The following is a 26861-nucleotide window of genomic DNA, read 5'->3' on the forward strand; positions in this document are numbered from 1 at the left end:
CCACCGGTAATCGTCCCATCCTATCATAATGATTGTTACCATTTTAAGTGTATCATCTTATTTTTTTCTGCATAAAGATGCACATAGGATGTGGGTAATACTTATTTCATTCATTAAAACCTGAGGACCCTATAGCAATTCTATTTTTGTAAAGAGGTCTTTTATCTCTAAATATATACTCTGTCATTAAATACTCAATTAAGCATGATTTTTTTGTGTGGCTACAGGGTATTCTCTCCAAGAGATCTATCATCATTCTTTTTAACCAAGCTCTTCTACTGGGCTTTTTTTTTATGTGATCCCAAAGGTTAATGTCAATTACGTGGACTATGTTCACTTGGGATGAATCCCTACAAATCGAAATTTTGAGGACTTAGCTATTTTAGTTCTGCCTGTGCTCAGAGTGAGCAAAAGAAGGAATGATGAAACGAAGAAGGAAAAAGGGCAGAGGGAGGGGAATACAGAATGGAAGGAAGGGAGAGAGAAGGTAACAAATGAGAAGGGATAAGGTGAGGGGGTGGCGTAGGCACAAGAGGGGGAACCACGGAGGGATGGAGGGGAGGTCTAAGAGAGGGGAAGCGGTTGCAGTAGAAGCTGATTTGGAAATGAACTCAGCGGGCATCCTTCCCGCTTTCATTCTCATCCAGTCTTCAGGTGGTTGGTGTGGTTCACCCTCCTACAAAAATGATACTACTCCTGTGCTCCATGCAGAGAGCACACACTTGGTATTACTTTTCCTCAATCAATTCTTCCTGTGACTAGCATACGGTGGTGAAATGGCTACATGAACTACGTAAGAAACCTTGAAAATATTATGGTAAGTATACGAAGCCAGACACGGAAGGTCACATACTGGATGATTCCATTTGTATAAATAGCCATAAGAAGCAAATTCACAGGGACAGTAAGTAGATTAGTGGTTGCAGGGGCGGGGGGCATAGGAAACGGAGACCGAATTGTCAATTGGTGTGAGATTTCCTTTCGGAGTAATGAAAATGTTCTAGAAGTAGACAGCGGTGATGGTTGCACAACATTATGAACGTGCTAAATGCCACTGGATGATACACTTTGAAATGGTTAAAATGGTCAATTCTAGGATGTGGTTTTAAAAAGTTATGAGTGAAACCAGTTATAAAGGAATTTCTTCTAAAATGAAAAGCATTTGAGTTTAGTGCAGGGGATTTAAAAAGTAAATAAAAATAAAGCTAGAGAAGTGACAGCTATCTTATAGAGCACCCACTACCTATCACTGTCTTATCATGACCACCTTGACAAAGTAGCATTAGTCCCATTTTGTAGATGGTGTAAAAGAGACTCAGAAGGGTAAGTCGCTCAAGGACAGGCAGCTACTGAAAGGCAGAATTAGAATTTGCTTCTGAACCCAAAAGCCTGTGCTCAGGAAAGAAAACTATGCTAACTAGATGGATAAAATCCTTGACCGTGGCCTTACACGCACATTTGCCTCATGAGTTAACTAGACACAGATCATCCACATAGTCATTTAGGAAAGAAGAAAAGTCCCTGCACCAGCTGCCTGATTGAAATTTTCCGTCTCAGAGGAGGCACTGTTGCTCAGCAGGAAAAGAAACAGGATAAAAACAAGCACACGACTCCAAATCCCTCATCTACAACCAGCCCATGAGCACAGGAACATCTTAATCTCCCACTTTTGCCAAACAAGACATAATCAACCAAATTAACTAGCTAGGTCATTAGGGTTGGGAGCGAACATCATGAAAAAACCAGAAAGTTTTACGCATATACGACGGGCTTCAGAAATCACTTTTTTCTCTCTTTTTCCAGCTCTATAGGTATACAGTTGACATATAACATTATGTAAATTCAAGGTATACATGTGATGACTTAAGCACATCTATAAACTGTAAACGTCTATCACAATAAGGTTAGTCAACACATCCTTCACCTAACATGATTACCATTTTTGTTGTTATGGTGAGAACATTTAAGATCGACTATCCTAAGAACTTTCAAGAATACAGTATTGTCCTTTTTAAATTTTTTTCATGTTTATTTTTGAGAGAAAGGGAGACAGAGGTCAGGGCAGAGAAAGAGCTCCCTCTTTCGGAGACACAGAAGCCAAAGCAGGCTCTAGGCTCCGAGCTGTCAGCACAGAGCTTGACACGGGGCTTGAACTCACAGACCACGAGATCATGACCTGAGCTGAAGTCAGATGCTTAGCCGACTGAGCCACCCAGGCGCCCTTGCAATACACCATTGTTAGTTATAGTCGCCGTGCTGTACGTTAGGTCCCTGAAACTTATTTACCTTATCATTAAATTCTTTTACCCTTTGGTGATGCCTCCTCATTTCTTCCACCCTCTAGCCCCACAGAATGATCAATCTGCATTCTGTTTCTATGAGTCCATTTTTGTTTTTAGATTCCACATATAAATGGGATCATAAAGTATTTGTCTTTTTCTGCATGACTTATTTGCCTAATGCCCTCAAGGCACATCCATGTTGTCACAAATGGCAAGACTTCCTCCCTCTTTATGGCTGAATAATATTCCATGAATATATATACCAAATTTTCCTTGTCCATTCACCTATTAATGGACACATGTGTTGTTTCCATGTCTTAGCTATTATGAATAATGCCTCAGTGAACATGGGAGTGCTGACATCTCTTCCCAACAATAAAGAAATAATTTTCTCATGATGTTCATGGCCAGATGGCAAAGAGACAGAAAGGCTTAATAACACTAAAGCATCCCAAGTCAAGAAGGAAACTCAGAGTGGCAAAAAACGACCTGAAGCCAAGATGGTCATGTTTTAAAGATGGTGAAGAACAATCATGTGAAATGCAAAACTCAGATTATCAGACTGTGAGCAACAAGTTCAACTTATGCTTGTTGATTAATTAATGAAATGAGGTCTGAAAAAGTGGTCAGCAGATGTGGTAGGTGGTTTCTCAGATGGTCCCCGGCAATGCTCGCCTCCTAATATTCATGCCCTTATATAATCCTCTGCCCTTGAGTGTGTGCGGGACCTTTCAACTGGCTTCTAAGGTGCCACTTCCAAGTTTAAGTTACAAAAAGACTCTGTCTCCCATTTGCTTATCATGTCTTGCTCTCTCGTTTGCTTGTCCTGATAGGAGTGAGCTGTTCCATGAAGAGGCTCTTCTTGCCACGAAGAGGCTCTTGTGGCAAAGAATTGAGGAGATCTTGGGGTGCCTGGGTGGCTCAGTCGGTTGGACATCCGACTCCAGCTCAGGTCATGATTTCACAGTTCGTGGGTTCGAGCCCCGCGTCGGGCTCCATACTGACTGCTCAGAGCCTGGAGCCTGCTTCTGATTCTGTGTCTCCCTCTCTCTCTCTGGCCCTTCCCTGCTCATTTCTGTCTCACTCTCTCTCTCAAAAATAAACATTTTTTAAAAATTAAAAAAAAAAAGAATTGAGGAGATCATTGGCAGACAGCAAAGCAACTCGTTCCAAGCACCTGCAAGGAATTGAATCCTGCCACCATCACTGCCTGAGTGAGCTTGCACATGGAACTTCTCTCAGCTGAGCCTTCGGATGAGGCTGCAGCCCCAGCCAACAGCCTGATGGCAACCACAGGAGAGACCCTGAAGCCGAGAGGTGGCCAGCTAAGCTGCACTTAGATTGCTACACCACAAAAACTGTGAGATAATAAATGCCGGTTGCTTTGGTTTTGAGGTAATTTTTATAGCGACAGATAACTAGTATAAAAGAGTTTTCTGATATTTCACTGGTTAATAAAGAGAATCATTTCAGAAATTTAACGTTCCTTGCTCTTGGACTTAGCCATATATTAATTCTCCCAAACAAATTTCCTACATACAAAAATAGCTTCTTCTGCCTCTTTATGTGAATGAAAGATAATGGGTTACTTACTTTCCATTAAAAAATCAATTAAGGATCGGCACTTTCTCTCTTTGATTTAAATCTATTGGCTGGCTATCCTGAACTTCATAATTGATGTAAATTGACTACAGAAATTATAAGCACTGTTTGACCCCCTGAGAAAGTTCAGACAAATATTCCCTCAAAATTCTTTGCCCTATCTTAACCAAAAACTATCCCCTGCAGTAGTGGAGAACAGCAGTGATAGAAAACATTAAGGAGCATGTTCATATACCCTATTTCAGAATGTATCACATACGTTTATGTTTCTCTTGTAGCAATGAGCCATACTAAAGTCTATGCCACAGAAAAATTCAACTCCCTCAAGGCAAGGTATTTCATCCTACTAAGCTTTACTTTGCTCATAACAGTGAGGGGAAAAGACAAAGGGAAGATGATGGATTTTTTTACACTTAAGAGCTTTAATATATTAAGTTCATGATCTTTTTTTCTTTAATCAGAAACTTTTGCATATGTCATCAGTTTCAAGTAAAATAAACTGCACAAGGCAATGCCCTTTCTGATTCCTCATAAATAGCTGCTCTATTTTATACGTTTGCAGAAGTCCAGGAACAAAAGAGCAGACAGAAAAGAAAGATTTCAGTCAAATACGCTATGCGTATTCATATTGGTAAGTAGCCTGTAACATATGTGCTTTAATGAAAAGAACTGGGGGCCTTGAGTGCAGAAATACAAAGCATCACCATTTATTCTTTTATCATTCTATACCACAAAATACATTTAAGTTAATTTCCAACAGTAAAGATGACATTCATCTCTTACCAGAGGACTGTATTAAATCAAGGACACTAAATTCAGAGGTTTCCAAGCAGATGTTAATGGTTTAAATACAGTCATTCCTGGCTGAAGGCAGAGAACTGAACAAAGGCTTGAACTCAATACACTGTAAGTTACATCAGTCTTCGAGTTGTCGAAAGACAAAAATAAAGTAAGTAACCAAGAGGACAAGCAGACATTTCTAGGCAGGAATGAATGGAATAGGTGGACTTCTGTCAAAATGCATCTGCTTCAATTATGCAGGTAATTGAAGCTCCATAAACCAGCACTGAGTTATGCCTTCTGTAAATGAAGCACTTTGCTGAGCTAACTTATAAATAGAGGCATCAAGGCCATTACAAGCGGCGCTGACCGGATGGGCTCCCCAATTTTCTCTTTGAGAGACTCGAATAAAGCAAGGGGGAGACTTTGCTGGAACACGGGTAAATGCACCTGTTATTCTCATTCTAGAGCAGACAAAGCTTTTCCTTTGTGCAGATGTCTAGAGGGCCAAATGCAAACAAAGGGGCATGGATCTCCCTAACATGATTCTCCACAGAAAGTACCGGACCTCGGCTAGAACTGGGAAACCGTGTGCCTGGAGCAAGGCAGACAGGTTCTCAGGACCCTAGAGGAAAACCGGCAGCAAATGGTCTGTTGCCTCCACGGTCAAATCAGAGCTGAAACAAGTCTCTGCCCTCTTTTTCTGGAGCCTTAGAAGGAGGGAGGGAACAGTGATGTTCTCATCAGCAGGTGCAAAGCCTAGCACAACTGATATGCAAGCTGTCTTCTAAAACACCACCACGCTTAAAAAAATGTTACTAAACTACTTCTAGCTTTATTGAAGTATAATTGACAAATAAAACTTGTATATATTTAAGGTGTAAAATCTGATGCTTTCATGTACCCACGCATTATAAAATGCACACCACAGTGATGCGAATTAACATAGGCATCACTTCACATATGTTGTCTCCTGTGTGTGTGGTGAGAACACTTAAGATCTACCCTCTGAGCAAATTTCAAGTATATAACATTGTTAGCTATAATCACCATGCTGCACGTTAGCTCCCCAAGACTTACTCATTCTGAGCAACTGAAACTTTGTATTCTTTGACCCACATCTCCCCATTTTCACCGCCCACCCCCAGCCGCTGGCGGCCACCATTTGATGCTCTGTTTCAACGAGTTTGACTAGTTTAGATTCCACCGGTGAGTTCATACCATATTTGTCTTTTTGTGACTGGCTTGCTTCACTTAGCAATAATGTCCTCCCGGTCCATCCGTGCTGTCACGAGTTTCTCGGGATTTCTCATACAGTGTTTCTCCCCTATCTGTCCATCACCAAAACTGGACTGAAATCCCCAATCTTAGAATGGGTTCCAAGGGCCTCTTGCAGGGTTCCCCTGCGTGCCCTTTCCGCATTCCTTACCATACCCATTTGAGGGGCCCCTGGGTGGCTCAGTCAGTCAATCAGCCAACTCTTGATTTTGGCTCAGGTAACGATCTCACAGTTCATGGGAATGAGCCCTGTGTCGGGCTCCACATGGCATGGAACCTGCTTGGGGTACTCTCTCTCTCTCCTCCCCCTCTGCTCCTCTCCCCCGCTCATGCTCTTGTGCCCTCTCCATCTCTCTCTCTCAAAGTAAACACAATACGATACAATACAATACAATACCCATTTGACTGTTGGATGATCACTGAACCAAAACTAGAGCGGAAACAGGACACTCTGTGGCCTACGGTGTTCTACATCATCACCTCACTGTGGATGACCATACAAGTTGATGTCCTTCTTGGAAATAGATGGGTACTATTTGCGATAGGTATTCTGCAGTGTCCATTTCTCCCGTCCACAGTCACAGCATGTCTGATCTCCCCGGTGGTTCTGGGCAGCTTGTCACAGGAAACACACCCAGGCTAGTGTGCTCCTGCCTGGGCCAAAGCGATCCGTGGGGCGTGTGCAGGTGACTCGATCTTATCTAAGCAGAGAACCTGTGTTTAGCGGTAGGAACAGAAGCAGAAAGTGGGGAGAAGAGGGGTAAGCAGGGATAATGGGAAAGGGGTTAGAGAGGAAAAGGATAGAAGGAAAGAGTAACACTGAGAGAAAAGAGAAGGAGAAGGGCAAGGAAAAGAAGGGGGAAGGAAAAATACAGTTTCCCTCCCTTGGAATACATGCATTCTTTTTTTCCATGTTTGTTTATTTTGAGAGAGAGAAAAAGTGTGAGAGGTAGAGAGAGAGGGAGGGAGAAAAGCCCAAGCAGGCTCCATGCCATCAGGGCAGAGCCCAATGCGGGGCTCGATCTCACAAACTGTCAGATCATGACCTGAGCCGAAACCAAGAGTCAGATGCATAACCGACTGAAGCCATCCAGGTGCCCCAGCATACACGCCTTCTTAATCTTGCTTCAACATCATTGTCAAGGCACTCAGCCTATCTTCAGTCACACTTAAAAGAAGGAAGAAAAGGATACAGTGTCCCAAATGCCACCTTCTTCGCGGTGATGGCATAATCATCAGGTAACGAGGCAAACGCTGGAGGCTGGAGACAAATCACTAAAGATTAATGAGCTAGGTAAAGAACTATTTATCCCGCAAATAGAATGAAATAAATTTCATTCTTTTCATAGAATCTGGAATTTTCCATATTTCAGATAGTGTTGATCTGAGGGTCTTTCTCTTCCAGGCAGCTGTGCCATGAAGTACCGAACAAGAAACCAAACAAAGAAGAAGAAACTCCTAATTCTAAAAACCCTCAACACTGAGAAAGTCTCTTCTACTTGCCACAAAGAAATCTTGATCTATAGATGTGGAGTTTGCCCCAGCTAAGAAACCGTCTCTGCTATAATAACTGGCTGCTGGTTGTCACCAAATCTCAGAGTCTGGCCAAAGTTAGATGAGCTGCATCTCATTTTGCTGTCTTTAACATCCATGCAAGCGATTATGAATTCTTTCCTTACCTCTCCCAGGATACAGGAAGGAAGACTGGTCCACAGATAAAGAAAGCTAAATGGTAATTCTGCTTTTCCATCCATTTGTTAAGAGCATCACTCAGTCGGACAGGCCTAGGCTTCCTTACCTACCACATGGAATCCGAGAGAGGAATGTGGTCTGGACCTAAATATCTGACACCAGCTTATCGCCTTCTCCACCTAGAACAATATCAGATGTCAGTGAACGATCTTGGCATTTTCTTCCACAAAGCCAGGAAGCAGCCTCAACGTCTGCAGCGCAGTAGACAAGGTCCTCCGTCTCCAAAGTAAGCTATGTCCGTGCCAGGAGGTACACAATAGAATGCCCCAGGTTGAAGATACAATAGCTCAGAACTTCTATTTACAGCTATTTTTGTCTTCAAAGAGAAGAAATAAATGCAGCATTAATATATAGACTGACACCAGCACCAGCTGGTCCACATGTCGGATGTGGAGCTCAACGTCTCCTATGGATGAGAATTCTATGGTAAAAAAGAGCTGATGTGGGCATCTCATGTGATTGCTCAGGTCATTATATATCACACTTGCCCATCTCAGTGGATTGATGGATCATATGATCTGGTTTTAACAAAACCCAGCTGAGATTCCCACAAACAAATGGCAGATTTAAGATAATCAAATGAATGCACAAATAAGCAAACAAGAAAATGGCATAGCCAGTCCCCTCCCCTCCTCCCTTCCTTCCTCTTGGCAAGTGATCTTTTCTATCTTATTCTGGGGTGAAATGGATGATTTCACTTGGACTAATAAGAGCAGCCAAAAATCCTGACATCATCAAAGCCATCTGAAATTTGGTTTTACATCCACTATTACTAGAAGAGCCTCGCCTAAACTAATGGTAATCATCCCAATTAAGATAGACCTATATCATGTATTTCAGATTTAACCCATTCTTCTAAAATTTCCATTCAAAATCTTTTTAAAAATATATCTAATGTGTGGAGTAACCAGTACATAGATTTAACCTATATATTCATAAATTTACAGTGATCATTAGTGAATGTTCATTTCGTTCAAATGGACGTGTTTCATTTTTCAAAGAAAAATGCGTAAAGTACCTAGCAACGGACTTTAGTGACCGTGAATGAATAAACTAATCTTGTCTTTGTTGTTACGGTCTCAGTCTCTAAATTCCCTTCCTTTGACTCTTTTTCTCAGTGACTCGGGCATACATATGGCAGAATGAGTTATCTCCCTCCCTGCTCTCTCTTTTTGGAGACGTGACTCTCACTATGGAGAAATGAAATCAAGATTCTGTTGGCATAAGAAATATGAATAAACTGGATTTTTGCGATAGAAAAGAGTCGATTTTTGTCATAAAGACAGTCTTATAGAAGATTTACATGCAGGGTCCTGAAGCCCCCTACAGCTCCCTGCCCCCAAGCCAAATCCTCCTGAAGGGCCAAGAGCCTTGGGAGATGGGGCTGCAAGGAAGGGACAAGGAGTAAAAGCGCTCTAGGAAACTTCTGGAATCAGCATGAGAAGGAAGGGACAGAGGAGAGAGGTTTTTATACACAAGCAAGATGGGCTCCTCATTAACTGGTGGGCTGGCCAAGCAAAAAAGTAAACACGTGTTCGATACCATCCCATGACGAGACTAACAGTCGCAATGCCTTTGTGATAATGGACAATGCTTTTCCTGCCCTAACAAATCTTATGGTCCAGCCAGGTAGTGACATGCGAGAATTCCAGCACTGCTCATAAGCGTCAAAAAACCAAGTTTTAAAGAGAATTCATCAATCCGTCAATGTGGGGAAAAAACTAATTTCAGTAGGATATTTAGCTCACAGGGTAGCTTTGCTGTTTCCCACGATGATAAACTTCATTTATCCCCATTATTTCCGGGGCAAATTATTTTCTAATTCCTGGATTTGGTCTATGAAGATGCCTGGTGACTCATAAACGTCAATCTGACTAATGTCTCCTTTAGAGATCTCAGTGTGCACAGAAGCCCTGACATCATTTCTCCTGCCAAGAAATGAATGTATAATATTTTCAGTAAAAACAAAGAAACGAACAGCCAGCACACCAAGGAACACATCTGCACCTGTTGTCACAGTGGTTTTTTATCATTAACTTGCGAGGTAGTCGGGAGTTGAAACACTCAGAGATATAAGAAGAAATAACTGTACATATTTCAGAGAGCAGTTTATGATCTTTTTATGATCTGGGTTATTTATTACCACGTTCACATCAATACCTCCTTTGCTACCATGTTGTCTATAGTTTATTGACCCTTCCACTCAAACGAAGGGGAAGCTATATTTGAATCACAACTGTAACTTATTTCTTTTTTTTTTTATTTTTTTTTAACGTTTATTTATTTTTGAGAGAGAGAGAGACAGAGACAGAGTATGAACGGGGGAGGGGCAGAGAGAGAGGGAGACACAGAATCCGAAACAGGCTCCAGGTTCTGAGCTGTCAGCACAGAGCCCGACGCGGGGCTCGAACTCACGGACCGCGAGATCATGACCTGAGCCGAAGCTGGCCGCTTAACCGACTGAGCCAGCCAGGCGCCCCGACTGTAACTTATTTCTATAGCTCTGCTCTTGTGAGAAGCTCAAAGTACTTTATAAATATTTCTTTAAACTTGAAAGTTAGTTAAGGGTCACTGTTTCCATGTTAGATAAAGATATAAAACAAGAAAAGTTCAAACAGCCAAAATTAGCAGTTTAGAGGGGGCTGAACAGTTGAGAGGATAAAGGTGACGAGTTGACCTTAAACATCCATGTCTTCTCCAGGGGTGCCTGGGTGGCCCAGCGGGTTAAGTGTCCAACTTCAGCTCAGGTCATGATCTCGCGGTCCAGGAGTTCGAGCCCCGTGTCAGGCTCTGTGCTGACAGCTCAGAGCCTGGAGCCTGCTTCGGATTCTGTGTCTGTGTCTCCCTCTCTCTCTGACCCTCCCTTGCTCATTCTCTCTCTTTCTCTCTCTCTCTCTCTCTCTCTCTCTCTCTCAAAAGTGAATAAACATTAAAAATTTTTTTAATTATCAAAACATAAGGAGCAAGAAATGCAATAAAATCATGGCGCCTTGACCGACTCTTCGCTCATCACAGATATTAACTAAAATTTCAGAAGTAACTATGTTAGGAAAATGGAAGAAGGCAAGTGGGTAGAGCTCTTACGGATCTCAATCTGTATCTACTCAACTAGCCAAAAGATATTACTGAAAATGGTGAAAGTATAGTGTCTGAACTCTGAAGGTAAACATAAAAAGAAACTGCTAAAATCATTACAGTTGGAGCAGGACTGGGGCATGAGAGGGACAAAGGGGACAGGTAAACATCTTAGGTTTCATTTTTCATTACTATTTGATGGGTTATTTTTAGCTCTACAGGGATTGCTTTGATACAATTTTAAAGCTTCAGGCAAGAAAAAAATCACTCGCAAAGAAAGTCTAGGTTTATATGAGATTATATCCAGTCTATATGAACGTTTCCTTATTTAATGCACATTTTCCATTTCACAAACAATGAATGAAACCAGCCTTTTAGGAGCAGAGGGACTGACGCTGTAACATGTGAGTTCCTCTAGCATGAAAAGGAAATAAAACACTGAAAAAAAATGACATAACAAAAAATAAGTAGAAAAAAATATATGTATACATACTTGGAGATGTCTTTTAAGCATGAACTTCTTACATTTAAGCATCATATTTGCATCAACCAGATTTTAGCTTAAAGCTATCTTGACCTTGTAACCATCTTGAACAAGTTGTACAGTCTCTGCTGGAAAACCATAAAGTATATTATTAATTAATAATTATTAATAATTATTAATTATTAATATACTTTAATAATAAAGTATATTATATGTTAATAAAATATATTGGTTTTCTGCATGGTGTTTCTATAGGTTGCCTGACAAATGAAGTCGACCACAGAGAAACTGTATTTTATCCACAGAATTAATCCAGGAAAACATGTAAAATAATTAACATCTCCTCCACATAAATAACAAATCCTCCTAAATTCAGATAATGATTAAATGTTCAGGACGAAACCGACAAATTGTTTCAAAGACAAGCTATCTAAACAGGAATTCATGAGGGGAAAATAACTTCATAACAAGATACTTCCCTCCGACACACACATTATGCTCAGGATATTTCCGCATCATTTTCAAAATTATCCTTAAAGCTTTACTGAGAAAGGGGGGGCGGGTGTGAAACATTATTCACATTCCCTGTGGTAGGACTGTGGATCTTTCTTACAAATAGTCTAATATTCCCAGTACCCTGGACCTACAAACTACAAATGGTCAGGACTTTGTATAAGAAGCTCATGATTCCATTCAAAATTTGAAGCTCTCTCTTCCGTTTCAAAAATGTTGATAAAGTAAACAAGATAAAGAAGTTTGGCTCAACATAGGGGCAAGACACTTCTGCAGACTGATCCCCCTCGTTTTTCTATTTCTTTAAAGTAGTTTTCTGAATTCCATTGAGAGTATTTACTTGCAACTGATTAACTAGAGGCATTATATTTCTTTTCGCTTAGAAATTTTTACATTTCTAGAATTCCTCATTTACAAAGAAACAAGCTACAGCAGGCTGAGTAAGACCACGCAAAAAATATTTGGGCCTATTCCCTGGAACCTGACACGTTACCTTATAAGGGAAAAGGGTCTTTGCTGACTTGATTAAGCTAAAAGTCTTGAGCTAAGGAGATTATCCTGGACTATCAGGTGGGTACCAAATCCAACCACAAGTGTCCTTACAAAAGAAAGGCCAAAGGAGGTTGGATATAGACAGAGGAGGAGGCAGCAAGTGTGGCCACGTAGGCAGAAAATGGCGTGGTCTAGCCACAGGCCAAGAAATGCCTGCAGCCACCCAAAACTGGAAGAGGGAAGGAATCAGTTTTCTTCTCCAGCCTCCAGAGGAAGCTCCTTGACACCTTGATTTCTGCCCACTGATACCAATTTTGGACTTCTGGCCCCCAAATCTGCAAGAAAATAAATTTCTCGTTATTTTAAGCACTAAGGTCGTCGCTAAGCAGCCTCAGGAAACCAGCATATCATCCATGCGAGGACATCTGAGTTGGCTGACAATCATTGTGCTGAACACACCAGATAAGTCTGACGATGGACAAGTCACAGGTTAGGTGGGAAAATGTCACCTTCCCAGAAGCTACAGAAATTCCGATTTGGTCAAAGAGAAGACACAAACGTCTAAGTTGGGGTGACTTAGAAGAAGCTGTTTTCCAAAATGCTCCATTTAGAATGGAGTTTCTTCCATGTAGCTCTCCCTGCAAACTTTCACCCAAAGAAACATTTCTCCTTAAAAGTTATTTTTAACAACTAATTACAAACGTAATAGTTGTTGGAAAGTTAGAAAATTGCAAAACGCAAAAAAAAAAAAAAGAAAATCGAAAGTTTTACCCATAATCCTACTATCCAGGGATCACTTCTGTTCATATTTAAGTAGAAGCCCTCTATTAGGAATGTTTGCAGATAATTATTTTACTTTTATTTTATTTCACAAAAATAAAATCCTATTAACATTTTGCAACCAGCTATTTAATTTACTTAACACATTATGATCATTTTCCACATCAGTATAATTTCTACAACAGAATTTTTAATGACTGCATGTTCTCCATAGTGTTGTGAAGCAAAAATATTAAAATATCTCTTTCAGACGCTTCGATTGTTTTCCCATTTTTCACTAATGAATCTTTGCTGCTCTCCCAAGAGTTTTTAAAGGCAAGAAGTAAACTAGGCAGTGACATTTGGAGATGCACGAAGATACAGTCTTTGACACTGGCCCAAAGGTAAAGCTTTAATACCGAATTGGGTTCCCTGGAGTAAAATGGTCATTTTTCAGCCACAGTCCTCACCGTGTGGGGCACCAGGAAATAGTTTCAAGGTGTCATAGATGCCCAGGGGCGAACAGTAGTACTGTACCCATCGGAGGAAAGAGTAGCCCCATAAAGAAGTCTACAATCCTACTCAACACGCAGGATGATAATCTACGCCCTAAATGCTTTTATCAGAGGAAGTGACGCTATCCCCAATATGAAAAGATTTTAATCACCAGAAAACAAAAGTGAGCTCATGAAGGGTGAAGAAATTTGCTGAAGCCACCACAGCTGTCAGTGGGAAGACCAAAGTACAGAATTCCAAGTCGTAAGTTGAGACTCACAGCCAAAAAGTTGACAACTACAAACAAAACATCCTTCCCCGCCAGGTACCACGGGTATAGCGTAAGTAGTGTGCATTTCAAATATAACACAGAGACCAATTCTAAAACAATATGCGGGAGCTTCAGCTGTCCCCAGAGTTATATCCATTTTCTCCCCTCAACACTTCTGAGACCGGAACAGGGTGGTCAACAGAGTAGGCACTTGTGTGTAGGATTAAATGGGAGGAGTAAGACTGAGGACAGTTTCCATGCCTGGTGGGCAGGAACTTCCTCTGGTTTTCATAATGTTCCTTTTCCAGTGATTCTTCTTGCTCTCTCTGGTCCCCAAATATTACAGCGGACACATGGCTACATGTGTAAGCGTGTGAGTGGGTGTGCCTGTCTCGCTCCTTTCTCTTCCCATGGCCCCATTTTCCTTGAGGGACCAGACATCAATGAAATTCCAACTCCATGTAACGAGGTGCCCTTTGGGTGTCGCCCAGGGGTGGCCTCACAGCTATTTCGAATTTCACAAGCTTGAACTCATGACTTCTGAAAACTTGCTTCTCTTTCTCTACCTTGAATAATGGGTTGCCAAATTAGAAACCTAGAATGAAAGCCAGAAGGAGGGGGCCAGCCTCAAGATGTCTCCGCTGAACAAGAACACCGCCCCCCCCCTCCGACCAGTAAGTCAAAAAAGCCCCTCAGTGCAGAAGGCCAAACCACATGCTAGCTGATGGTCATTCATGACTGCCTGCACGGGGGCCCTGGGGAGTAGCCTAGTGTCAAACTGAGGCTCATCTTGTCTGGGCAAGAACATCCCCATATATATTCAAGGGGATGCTGTAATAAGGAAGGAAAGGAACTGCTTGCCCTGTAACCTGAGGACACTCTGCATTTTCTTTCACAGCCATTGCTCTTCCTACACAATGTATTTTGTCTGCCCTCGGGTCATGCAGCCTTTTTTAAAAAAAAAAGAGCCTTTTTTACCGTGGACTGTGGGATCAGCCTCTCACCAACTGCAGTCGACCCAACCCCTAAATGCACATTAACCAGATACTGGGTCAGCTGTTTTCTGCTTGGCCAGAAAGCCGTGTAAGGCGTTCCCTATAATCTCCTTAACCAGGACATAGCTATTTGATTTCCCACAGCGGACACTTCTGTTGCCTCTCTAGTATCTCCTTCCCTCTTCCCTCCTGTTGGAATTTGCAGATTCCAAAGCAAATAAATTTCAATGATGTAAGTCAATTCCAGTTAGGTTTTCTGTTATTTCAACCCAAAGTACCCCAAACCACTGTTTATCTTTGTGTCCCTATTGACATCTGAAACATTCTGAGAGTGCCGCAATATATTCTTATAGGTGGAGAAAGAAATGAATGAAGAAAATTTGGAAGGAAGGGAGGGAGGGAACAAGGGAAGGAGAGAAAGAGAAGGTCAGAAGATGTAGAGGTCAACACAGTCAAAATTGCAGAAAAATAAAAGCTAGTCTCTTAAACAACAGATGTTAGCTCATATCAACGTTTACCTTTCCACATTTGGGGAGACAAGCTAGAGTAAATATGCTTTCATTTGTCTACAGGAAAGTCTGGGAAAGAATAAAGAGAGAATAGATTGGAATTAGATACCATTCACTCTGAATCTAGAGGTTCACATCTTGGCTTACACCAAGAGACTTAAATAACCAATAAAGACTAGCTGCCTGAGTCTTCCTTCATATGTTACTATTCTTTCTTTTACTTGTATTCCGTATTGATAGCGAAATCAGAAATGCATTTTGCAAGAACATCTGCACAGTTTGCAGAATGGGACTCGTGCAATGCCCCAAGTCGCCTACACCAAAAAAGCCTGCAGAATGCATTCGGTGAGGCTGATGACACGGTATAATCAGCGTTTCTCCCTCCTATGGATGAATAAAATCATGGGTCTTTGGCTAACATGAAAAAAAAAATGAGAAAACGTGACTAGTCCTATTTAAATGCTTCTTTTTAATTAAATACATAACTGATCAAAGAAGCACAAAAATACATACGATACAGGTGAGGCTAATTTTTAAACAGATTTACATTCAAATCAGGAGCTCTTCTCATGAGTAGGATTGCTGGAAATCAGTCTTTTCTGAGACTGGCCACCTCACGCGTATGCAAAGCGGTAGGATTTGAGGAGTGCCTGCAAAGCCTTCAGCTCGGAAACTTCTCTTCACCGTCCCATACAACTGGAAAGCAACCACATCCTTCTTGAGGGCTAGGTGACTATTACTGTTACTCTTAGATGCACGAGCCTCAAAAAGGGTCGCATAAAAAGTAATATGGTATGTGAATCCCGAGCTCCTTCTGGGGAATGACATTGTTGGATGGCTTCTGCCCTCACCCATGGGAACAGGACAGTGAGGGTCTTAGATGGGGCTTCACGGGATGCTTAGCCAGGTGCCGCACTCTGGAGGAGATGAGATTTGGGAGCTAGAGCGTTCTGTGGGAGAGCAGGCCCAGGTGAGGCGCGGTGGCGGGGGGGGGGGGGGGAGGCTTTGGTGACCGTGAGGGCACAGAGGCAGCTGTATGCCTACCAAGCTGCAGAATGGAGACAAGGGCACTCTTGGCAAGAGCAATGAAAGAACGAGGTGGGGGAGGGGGGAGTGGGAAGAAATATCTTGAGCTCGATTAGCCCAATTCACCACCACCTCCCCAAGCCTGTCTGGTGGCCCAGAGGAACATCCCTCCTGGAGCTCTATCTCAGGACCCTGGCTCCACCCAGCTTTACCGAGCGGGTGCAGAGGAAAGACAGCCAGGCAAACCAGAACAAAGGCAGGCTGGCTCAGATCCAAACAAGAGAGCTGTCACTGCGGATTTTCCCGCCTTTCCTTCCTGCCTCTTTCCCCTCTTGTCCTCCCCCAGGTACATGTGTCCCACGCTACGTTCCTTCTTCAACTCACCGGAGTCCCAACACTCAAATCAACCACCCTTCCCAAACCTTATAGAAGGTTTTAAATAAAAGATAAATGTTATCAGACGTGCGAGAGCCCCAATTATGGCTCAGCATATTTGTTTCGGCACGGGTACTATTTTGCTTTCAAACTATAAACACCATAAAGCTGGGGACTATTTCTGTGGAAAGGGTTTGTAGTTCAGTGTTCACATGGGCATCCAGGAACTCGATGGGCATTTAGTGTTTTATTTCATATATGTGTTTTACAAGGGATGTGACTTTCATCATAGTCTCTCTCTCTCTCTCTCTCTCTCTCTCTCTCTCTCCCTCTGTCTCTCTTGGAAAACCAAATTTGAGGACCTGAAAGGAAAGCAGGGGTAAATTATATGGTATTTTCAGTACACGTTCCCCACGCTTTCTGGGTTTTGTGAGCAAAGACAAAATTCCACTCCACTTACACACGTGGTCAATTTGAGTCTTGGACCTTTAGATAAGAGAATGCCTGAAATACACTGACCTTGGTTCTGGTCTATCAAAGATGCGGGAAGTGAGGCTTACAGAAGCAAAATGACCTTCTAAAATCACATGACACAACTGGCCAAAAGAGCTACCTTAGGACAGACACGGGAGCCACTCAACGGTCATTGCGAGGGAGTGGGATCTAGAGGGGAGGTGCACAGGCTGTGGAGCCAGACGGATGAAGTTCAAATGCAGGCTTTGCCAGTTACTCCCTGGATGCTCTGGTATAGGAAAGAACTTCTCTATGCCTCAACTAGCTCACCTGTGAAATGGGGCCACAGATGGCACTTAAACCACTGGGTCATCACGAGGACCAAATGGGTAGTTTATATCATGAAAAGTGCATAGGAGAGTGCTTAATGTGTTAATAAACTTCAGCTCTTTATTTGCATTATTTCTGTATAATTAGTATTTTCTTACTAATTATGATCATCACCGTCATTATCTCATTTCCGGAAGGCTTTGAGAACTCGGCCAAGTAGGCCCAGAAGGGAGTCATTCCGAAACAGAACAGCGCCCCCTGTAGGACGAGGCGGCAGACACAGGCGCCGCCCTTCACGCACACATCTGCAGCCCAGTTCTTTCTTGGACGCCGGCCTCCTGGCCAGCTGTGGCAACCCCATCCGACCACACAATGGCCAGCTAGCTCCGTCCTCCATATCCCACCTCACCTCCCCCTCCCCGGGTGTGACTCCACTTCTGTCACTCGCGTGGCTCCCCTCACACATCAGGTTCTCAAGCCCCAGGCTTCTCCCGGGCACCACAGCCTTGTAACCTGCACGGTCTCTTTGTTTTTAATTTTTTTAAGTTTACTATTTATCTTGAGAGAGACAGCACAAGTGGGGGAAGGGTGGAGAGAGAGGGAGACGGCGAATCCCAAGCAGGCTCCACGCCGTCAGCACGCAGCCCGACTCGGGGCTTGAACCCACAAACCTTTGAGATCGTGACCTGAGTTGCAACCAAGACGCTTAACCCACTGAGCCGTCCGGGCGCCCCTGCACAGTCACAGTCTATTTTTAAGTGCAGGTTTCTTTTTTGCCCGCTTAGCTGAGCACCTGCATCAAAATCTCTGGAAAGAAGGTCCAGACACCTGCCGTCTAGGGGTTTCTGATACACGAGTTTCAGCAGCACTGGGATTCACTGATTTCAGGCACTCGTCTCTTCCCTCTACTTGGCTACGAACTACATTACCCACCCTTGCCCACTTGGACGCCTTTCTCCACAATTCCGCGTCCACAGTACAGTAGGTTTTTCAAGGACGGTTAATCAAATAAACGTTTGCTAATGAGTCAGAGAGCCAGCTAGGATTCTGTTGCGCGAGGCCGGAGAAGCCAGGTACGACAGACCATTGCTGCTGCTGCTGTGGAATCAGACACAGCAGCTGATACTCTGAAAAGCCCCTGCAAGAGTAAGGGCAGGCCAGTCCTAATGGTATGCAGGGAGGGTGTGCAGTTAAATAACTCCACTCCAAAAAAAAAAAAAAAAAAAGGCAGCCGTAGAGGAAAACACACAAAGACCCAGCTGCCCACAACATGAATAGCCTGGCAGGGCAATCCCATCAGGACCCACGGAGAATACAGATCAGAGGGAAAGGGGGAGTCTGAGTGGGCCAGTGCCTCGATGGTGCGAAAGCATCATCCATTTTCAGCCCCTTGGCCTTTGCTTCCTCCTGGCTCTCTCCCTCCCCAAATCCACCGTTATGCAAGCACAACTTGAGAGCTGTTTAAGCCCAAAGAACTAGCACTGTGTGAATATGGAGGGTCCCGTCCGTCGGCCCTGCAGCTGGGCCTGAACGACATTGTGCTCATTATTCGCGGCAGGCGTGAGCCTGAGAGAGAGAGAGAGAGAGAGAGAGAGAGAGAGAGAGCTCCTTCTGCAGCTGGCATTTTGTGAGCTAAGTTACTCGTCAGAATCCAAGAGGAAACACTGCATTTTGTTCCTGTGGATGCCTGGGGGCGGGGGCAGCGGCGGGGGGGGGGGGGGGGGGGGGAGGTCGGGGCATTCTAAACAGAAATTTCAAAGCTCAAAAGTGTAACTTTGTCATTGTCTTTGAACAAAAGAATATGACTCGGAACACAAACAGGGTATTATTATTGCCGATTAAAGAACTGTCAACCCCAGTGTGTTCAAGTTAAGATGTAAATGTATAAAGTGCCTTTGTAGAACACAATTTGAACAATGACACATGGCGGGGGGGGGGGGGGTCTTCCTTCAAATAGAATCCTAAAGCTAGAGCTGGCCCAGATTATGATTATCTGCACCCGGAATCTCATCTTCAAGATTTCTAGGGATGGAGAGTTCAGAAACTTTCTACAGCCCGGTGGTCTGTGTTTTTCACCTTGGAGGCCAAGGTCTCCCCAGTGTCCAGGTGAAATCACGGATGATCTCCCTTTGTCTACCTAGCCCCACTGACTGATGCCAAGGCCACCTCATTCTCTCGGGTGTGTTCTTCTGAATCCCTTCTATTTTTTTTCCAACATCCTTTTAGAAGTAAAATAAGCGAACACAGACCTAAGGCAATACACGGAAAAAAAAAATTGCTCCATGCATCTCGAACCCTATGCTCCCTTTCAGGAAAATGATAGTTTTTATTCTCCTAGCAAATATATATCTGTCTAGAAAATCTCTCTCTCTCTCTCTCTCTCTCTCTCTCTCTCTCATACACACACACACACACACACCCCTCTTTCATATCTTGATTGGATTGCTAGGCCTTTCACTCTATAACAGCATCCCCCTCCCGTTTAAACATACTCTGCAGACTTTACCAAAGGCACCTCCCTCCTTTCACTTGTCCTTACTGACTTCATCTTGCTTCTGAGGGACCCTTTTCCCCAACAGGAACAGAATTCAAAATGACTCTGGGAGCCCTCTAAAGGATGTATAACACAACTTGATCTCATCTCACTTTCAAATTTAACGAGTACTTTCCTAATGCCTTTGTATCATCCATTTATCCAAAGTGCTGCATACACGGGGACCCGAGACCAGTTCCGCAGACCCACGGACTCCTGTCGAAGCACGGCCTCTGGCAACTGCTCTTTGGAAGCTGAAAGTTCACCTTAGCAGAGTTACCATTTACAACCACTTTTGGGTTGGGCACCTGGGTGGCGCAGTCGATTAAGTGGCTGACTCCTGATTTTGGCTCAGGGCACGGTCTCACGGTTCATGCGTTCAAACCCCGCATCGGGCTCTGCACTCACAGCACGAGAGCCTTGCTTTGCATCCTCTGTCTCCCTCTCTCTGCCCCTCCCCGACTCACTCACACACTCTCTCTCAGATCTCTCTCTCTCTCTCTCTCGAAAATAAACACGTTTAAAAAATTTTTAAATAAAAAATAAATAATAAAATCACTTTTTTTTTTTAACAGAGTCCTATAACCCGCTGGCCTAAATCTCTCTAACGGACCCGCATAATAATTAGAACAGAGTCTAAACTCCTTGCCTTGATGACACCACACAACACAACTTTCACAACTCCCCAGTCCCTCTGCCCATTCTTTTCCGTTACAAAGGATGCCAACACCATGGCCACCTATGAAAATCCGTGCTCCCCGTCCCTTCCGCCTGAAAGATTCTTCTGCAAGTTCTTTCAGACTGGCTGTCTCAACCGCCAGTGCTCACCTACCTGTATTTTCTCTTCCCTCCCCCCCCCCAACTGGCAGTTAAACCCCACAAAGATGCTGGCGGGAGTGCTCCACTGACCCCAGTGCTGGGCCGAGGGTAAGCCCCCAATGGATATTTGTGAAATAAATGACCATGTGTGGGGTTTTGTGTACACAGCCATCACTCAAGATTTCTGTAGCCTCCAATCCGGCCACAGCTATGCAAGACCTGGGGAGGGGATGGAATATTCTGGCAAGAAAGCTAGATGGATCTTGACGTCCCTAACCTGGAAACGCAATAAGGAAAGGAGTGTGTCTGTAAGGTTACAAGAGAAACCCACATGCAAACGCGCATTCTTGTTTTATTTTCTTTTCACTACTCAAAACAAAGTTCTACCCCTTATTTAATTTTTACTCCTCCAAACAAATTGCTGATGACGAAATGTGCGCGAACATATTTTCTTTGTTACCTCTGAACTGATTGCTGTATTCATCAATTCATGCACAAAAGAATATCAAGTGAGAAAGAACCCAAAAAACTTACCAAAATTATACACTTCATTTCTAGGGTGTTTTTTTTTATAATGTCAGCAGTATCGTTTACATAAATGAAAAATGTTTTTTAATGGATTCTGAGACATGAATATTAGTATAAATTCAGAGTGTCCAAGCCAAGCAAAAATGCAAAATTTTTTCTCCCAAAGGAGAACGATACTGTTGAGAAATCGGTTTTTTATTCTTCAAGATGTGGTTTATTCAGAGTGCAAATACAAGGGAAGGAAGGATCACGAAGGACAGAACTTTTCCTGTGTACATGGGTTCAGATGGTACAACAAATGTGGGCAGGATACTATTCTACTCATACATACTAAAACTTATGCGTACTTGAAAACAAGGAAGAGAGCCAGATCGCTAAAAATAGAGCAAGAGACAGATTCATACAACCATCGCTCAGTGAGCTTTTATTAGCTGTTCTACCTTTTCATTCCTTTAAAAAGTGACCGTGGGGGAGGGGCGCCTGGGTGGCTCAGTGGGTTAAGCTTCCGACGCTTGATTTCAGCTCAGGTCACGAGCTCATGGTTTGTGGGTTTGAGCTCTGTGTTCGGATTCTCTTTCGCTCCGTCACTCTCTGCCCTTCCCCCACTCACTCTCTCTGTCTCATGAGAAATACACGTAAGTAAATAAATGAATAGTTACCACTGGTAAACAAGTGTCTTAAGGCTACACATCCTTCTGTCTCTCCCGCTGGCTGCGGGCCACATGCCACATACCTTGCAGCCACTGTGAGTCCTGGTCTTCATCAGGGGTGTAGTGGTGCACAGCTCAATGGCCTCAGGCTCGTGGAAGATGACTGCTGGGAGGGGGTCCTTCTTCAGTGTCAGGACATTCAATTTAGACTTCAGCATGGTCTGAAAGTGCTGACGAGCAAAAGGAACAAGCAAACAAATAAATAAAGAAGCCAACTCTAATGGAATTTTTTGGAGCAGTATGTGGTGCACCAATACATCAGACCCAGTAGCAAAATCTTTTTTGTTAACTCTGTTTTACTAGGGAAGGTCAAGCAAGAGACACTCAGTCACATGAAGGAGGAAAACTGTCAGGATGCCCCTAAGTTGACACCGTGGGAGACGGCCAACCCCCCCCCCCCCCGACAGAGACCACGGGAACATGGGGTAGCGGTAGAATCACCAACACCTTGCTCTGGGAAGTTCTTCCAAGGTGATATGTAGAGAGAGGCTCCTAGAGATTTAAGGCATGTTGATTTCAGCCAGAGAAGTGAAGATGTTCAGAAAAGAAGGTGTTCGGCGCTATTTTGGGGGACAGTCTAGAGCTAATGAAAAAGAAGAAGAACCAATGAAAAGAACACAAGAATCCTGCTCTCTGCCTTCCCCCGTTCTGCCATGCACTGGCTGTAGAACTTCAGGAAAGCCACCACTTTTCAATAGACCATTTATCTTCCTGAGTCTAGTAAATATCTATTCTGTATGCAGTTCCTGTTGGCATCCGTTTTGAAATATAACCAGAATCCAACTACATTTAATAACTGCTATGTATACACCCAGTCCAAGCCCCATCTTTGTTTGGTCTACAATAGCATCTGGTCCTACCACTCCCAACCTTGACCCAGTGCAGGGTATTACCACAGCACAACCAGGGGGGGCCTTCTCAGCTCAGATCACAGCTTGTCACCCCTCTGGTAGGACTATCTCAAGCCTTCCCTTCTCACAAAAATATTCCATGTCCTTGCCTTGGCCTTGAAACCCACACACAATTCAGGGACCTCTGCCTCTCTAACCTCACCTCCTGCTCCTCACCCTCCCTCTCACTTGGATCCAACCACAGTGGCGTCTTTATTCTTCTGAGGATAAGGTGAAGACACACGTGCCTTGGGATGTCTGAACATGCTCCCCCCTGCTCTAGGATCTGAATCCCTTGCTTCTGTATCTTCTTGAGAACCTTGATCAAATGTCACTTTATGAGACAGGCCTTCTTTATCAATATTACCTAAAATAGCAGGTGCGTGTGCCCCCCCCCCACATACACACAGATGGCTTCGTGGGCCTGCAACCTGCACCATCACAACAGGATCCCCATGCTTAGGAGAACACCATGCTTGGTTTAATGCTCTTGGGTGAATGTCATGGTCTTGAAATCCTTCATAAATTTATCTTTGAGCCTGTGTTTTGTAAGCTGAGTCCAATGAAACAGTAGAGTACATGCGTGAGTAGAGGAGATACACACAATAGGTGCATCCCCTGATGCCTAGGAATTCAAGAAGATGCCAAGTGAGTACCAGGCAAGCATATTAGGTCCATGGCTCTGTAAGCAGTGTACTGGCAGCCCCAGGAGGCCATGCTTTGGAAGGAGAACTTGCTTCAAATGCAGAAGTAAGTCAGTTGTATTTTAACAAACATGGATGATCAAGGAACTCTAGCATATCCCTTCTATTTGTAGGACTTTCCTGTAACAGACAACTGAAAATGACACTGAAAATGACAACAGAGAAGGAAAGGGACAGGGAGGACAGCCACAGCTCCTCCTCCCTTCGGTCCCTCCTCACTAATCTGCAAGCTAAAGGTAAAGTGTCAGGAGAATGTGCATTTTTAGAAATGGAACAGGGGCACCTGGGTGGCTCAGTCGGGTAAGCAACCGACTCTCGATTTCAGCTCAGGTCGTGCTCTCGCGGTTTGTGGGCGAGAGCTCCACGTCGGGCTCTGCACTGACAGCACGGCACCTGCTTGAGATTCTTTCTCTCTCTGCCCCTCCCTCGCTCGTGTGTGCGCACTCTCTCTCTCTCTCTCTCTCAAAACAATTAGTTAATTAATTAATAAAAAGAAATGAAACAGGGGCAGTGGGTGGCTCAGTCAGTTGAGCGTCTGACTCTTGATTTCAGCTCAGGTCACGGTCCCAGGGTCGTGGGATTGAGCCCCATGCTGGGCTCTGCAATGCGCATGGAGCCTGCTTGGGATTCTCTCTCTCTCTCTCTCTCTCTCTCTGTCTCTCTCTCTCCCCCTCTTCCCATCCCCCACTCGTGGGTAGGCACTCTCAATAAATAAATAAATAAATAAATAAATAAATACAAGTGAGTTAGTTTTGTAGCATATTTCCACCGTTCTGGTGAGAACAAAATTCAGATGCACATATGAACCAGCAAGTGCAAACTTCGTGTCATTTCAACGCTTCTGCTCCTATCCTTGTATTTAAAGTGGGCATTGCACAATATAATGATGAGTGGTAGATTCGTGTTAATAATCTCAATGTTGAATCTTTTTTTAGTTAGAACAGCATTAAACAACAAAAGCAACCCACCAATGAAACAGAAGAAAACACCATGACTGTGCCAGAGACAGATTCACGAAGAAAAGTAAAAAGTTTCATGTTTCAGTGCCTTTAGCGGCACTTTTCTCTACTTTTTGAATATAGGACGCTGCATTTTCATTTTGCCCTGGGCCTCACAGATTATGTAACCAATTCCACATGTACATACTCATCGCCGTCCATCCCCTTCCTCCGCTTGATTATTCTCCTCACTACTTGTCACCACGAAAAAATTACGTATTTTGTTTATCTTATTTTCTGTCCTCTTCCATTAGAACATAAATGCCATAAGAGCAGAAACCGTTTTAGTCAAAGAAGTATCCCAAGAGCCTAAAGCAGTTCCATGGGGCCACACCGAATCTACTAGAACTCCCAACGGCCACGCTGATGGTCACTTTTATGTGTCAGCTTGCCTAGGCTACTATGCTATTATTTAACCAAACACGGTGAAGATATTTTGTAGGCATGATTAAAGTCCATAATCATTTGAATTGCAGACATATCCTGGATAATCTAGGTGGACTTCATTCAATCAATTGAAACAACAGGTGAGGTGAGGCTTCCCTGAGGGGGAAGAATTTCTACTTGTGGGCGGCAGCTTCAGTCCGTGCCCAAGAGTTCCAGCCTACCCTTCCTGACAGCCTGCCTCAAGTGTCTCAGCCCTGCCTCGCCAGCCTCCACAACTGCATAAGCCGGTCCCTCGAATAAGTCCTGAGGCATTTCTCCTACTAGTTCTCTCTCTGATTTAACCCTGACCAACACAGCCACCTTTCAGGATACAAAGTCGCCAGCCTGATATTTGTCCAAATGGAAGGGAGATCTGCTGTCCTATTTCTCAGTGAATAGTGATTTGTATTTTTTTAATTTTTTTAATGTTTATTTTTGAGAGAGAGAGAGAGACAGAGACAGAATCCAAAGCAGACTCCAGGCTCTGAGCTGTCAGCACAGAGCCCGACTCGGGGCTGGAACCCACAAACTGTGAGATCACGACCTGCGCTGAAGTCGGCCACTTCACCGACTGAGCCTCCCAGGCGCCCCTGATTTGTATTTTTTAAAACCATAAGGGCAGGGGCGCCTGGGTGGCTCAGTCCGTTAAGCATCCGACTCTTGATTTCCGCTCAGGTCATGATCTTGCGGTTCAGGGGTTCGAGCCTCTGCACTGACAGCATGGGGCCCACTTGGGATTCTCTCTCCCCTTGTCTCTCTCTCTCTGCTCCTTCCTTATCCACTGGCATGCACACTCTCTCTTTCTCAAAATAAATAAATAAATAAACTTAAAAAGAAAAAAAAAACACAAGGGCAAGTTTTCAAATTAATCTGGAAGTTTCTGCCTTTGTTCTTAATTGATTCCAGCCCAACATCTGGTGTTACAAAGAGGTCTGGGAGGAGCACCACAGATACGTGACAGGGAGAGGAAAAGCTGGTCGTCTTTGTGAGACAGCAACGGGGGCCATACGACGAAGAGGGTAAAGAGAAGAGTAGCTCAGAAGAGGAGCTAATGAGCGAGTGAGGACACTGTCCTCACCCGCCATCTTGCTGGGGGCTCCATGAGCAGTACATGAACCCACAGCTCACCTCAGCCTGACTTTTGCCACACAACAAGTTCCTAAAGATGGCACCAGAGGTGACTCCATTCCCACAAAGTCTGGACAACCACACTGCCCAGAATCTCTGAGATTGTCTGCCCGTCCCCACTGTGGGACCAAATGCATGGCTACTGGTTTGGCCGTTGAGCGCAGCGAGAGACTGGAAGCTGCGGGCCGGACGCAGGCAGCCAGAGAGCCAAGAAAGAGAAAGAAACCATTTTTAAAACCCCAAATTAGGGACAGGAAGATAACGGAGTGCAAATGCCAACTTCCACACGGGCTGTGTAACCTGAACCACCTATCTCTTCAAAGCCTTGGTGGCTCTCCAGCTCGCCGATCCGCTGTGCACCCTGTCCCTGAATACCTCCCCTCAAGCAAACACTGAGGCAGGCACAGCTGGAACAGAAATGAAATGTTAGTCTCTGCTTGAACGGGTTTCTCACAGAGAGCTGGACACGGTTAAATCAAATGACAACTGCAAACCTGTGTGAGTTCATCGACTAGCTGCAGAGAGAGAGGCTAAGGCAGTATCTGAAGGTGAAATAGAGACAATTATTCCTTTTCTGGAAAAAATGCATTTTGTTTTCTTTAACGGCTTTGTCCTTTTTGCCCACAATGAAAGGATGAGGCTAAAGAGGGAAAT

At 43.8% G+C, this 26861-nt stretch overlaps 1 protein-coding gene across 2 annotated transcripts in view; it reads right to left on the bottom strand.

The window, feature by feature from the left end:
• PID1 (phosphotyrosine interaction domain containing 1) overlaps positions 1–26861 on the bottom strand; it is a 229812-nt gene that overhangs the window by 100996 nt on the left and 101955 nt on the right. The window contains exon 2 of one of the 2 annotated variants that reach the window (XM_043578055.1): positions 22085–22231. The exons of the other annotated variant lie outside the window; for it this stretch is intronic. Coding sequence (XP_043433990.1) covers positions 22085–22231 — 147 coding nt within the window. The remainder of the gene's footprint in view (positions 1–22084; positions 22232–26861) is intronic. 2 annotated transcript variants of the gene reach the window in all.

The sequence above is a fragment of the Prionailurus bengalensis genome, chromosome C1 (assembly GCF_016509475.1).
Source record: "Prionailurus bengalensis isolate Pbe53 chromosome C1, Fcat_Pben_1.1_paternal_pri, whole genome shotgun sequence".
In the NCBI taxonomy this organism is placed as follows: Eukaryota; Metazoa; Chordata; class Mammalia; order Carnivora; family Felidae; genus Prionailurus; species Prionailurus bengalensis.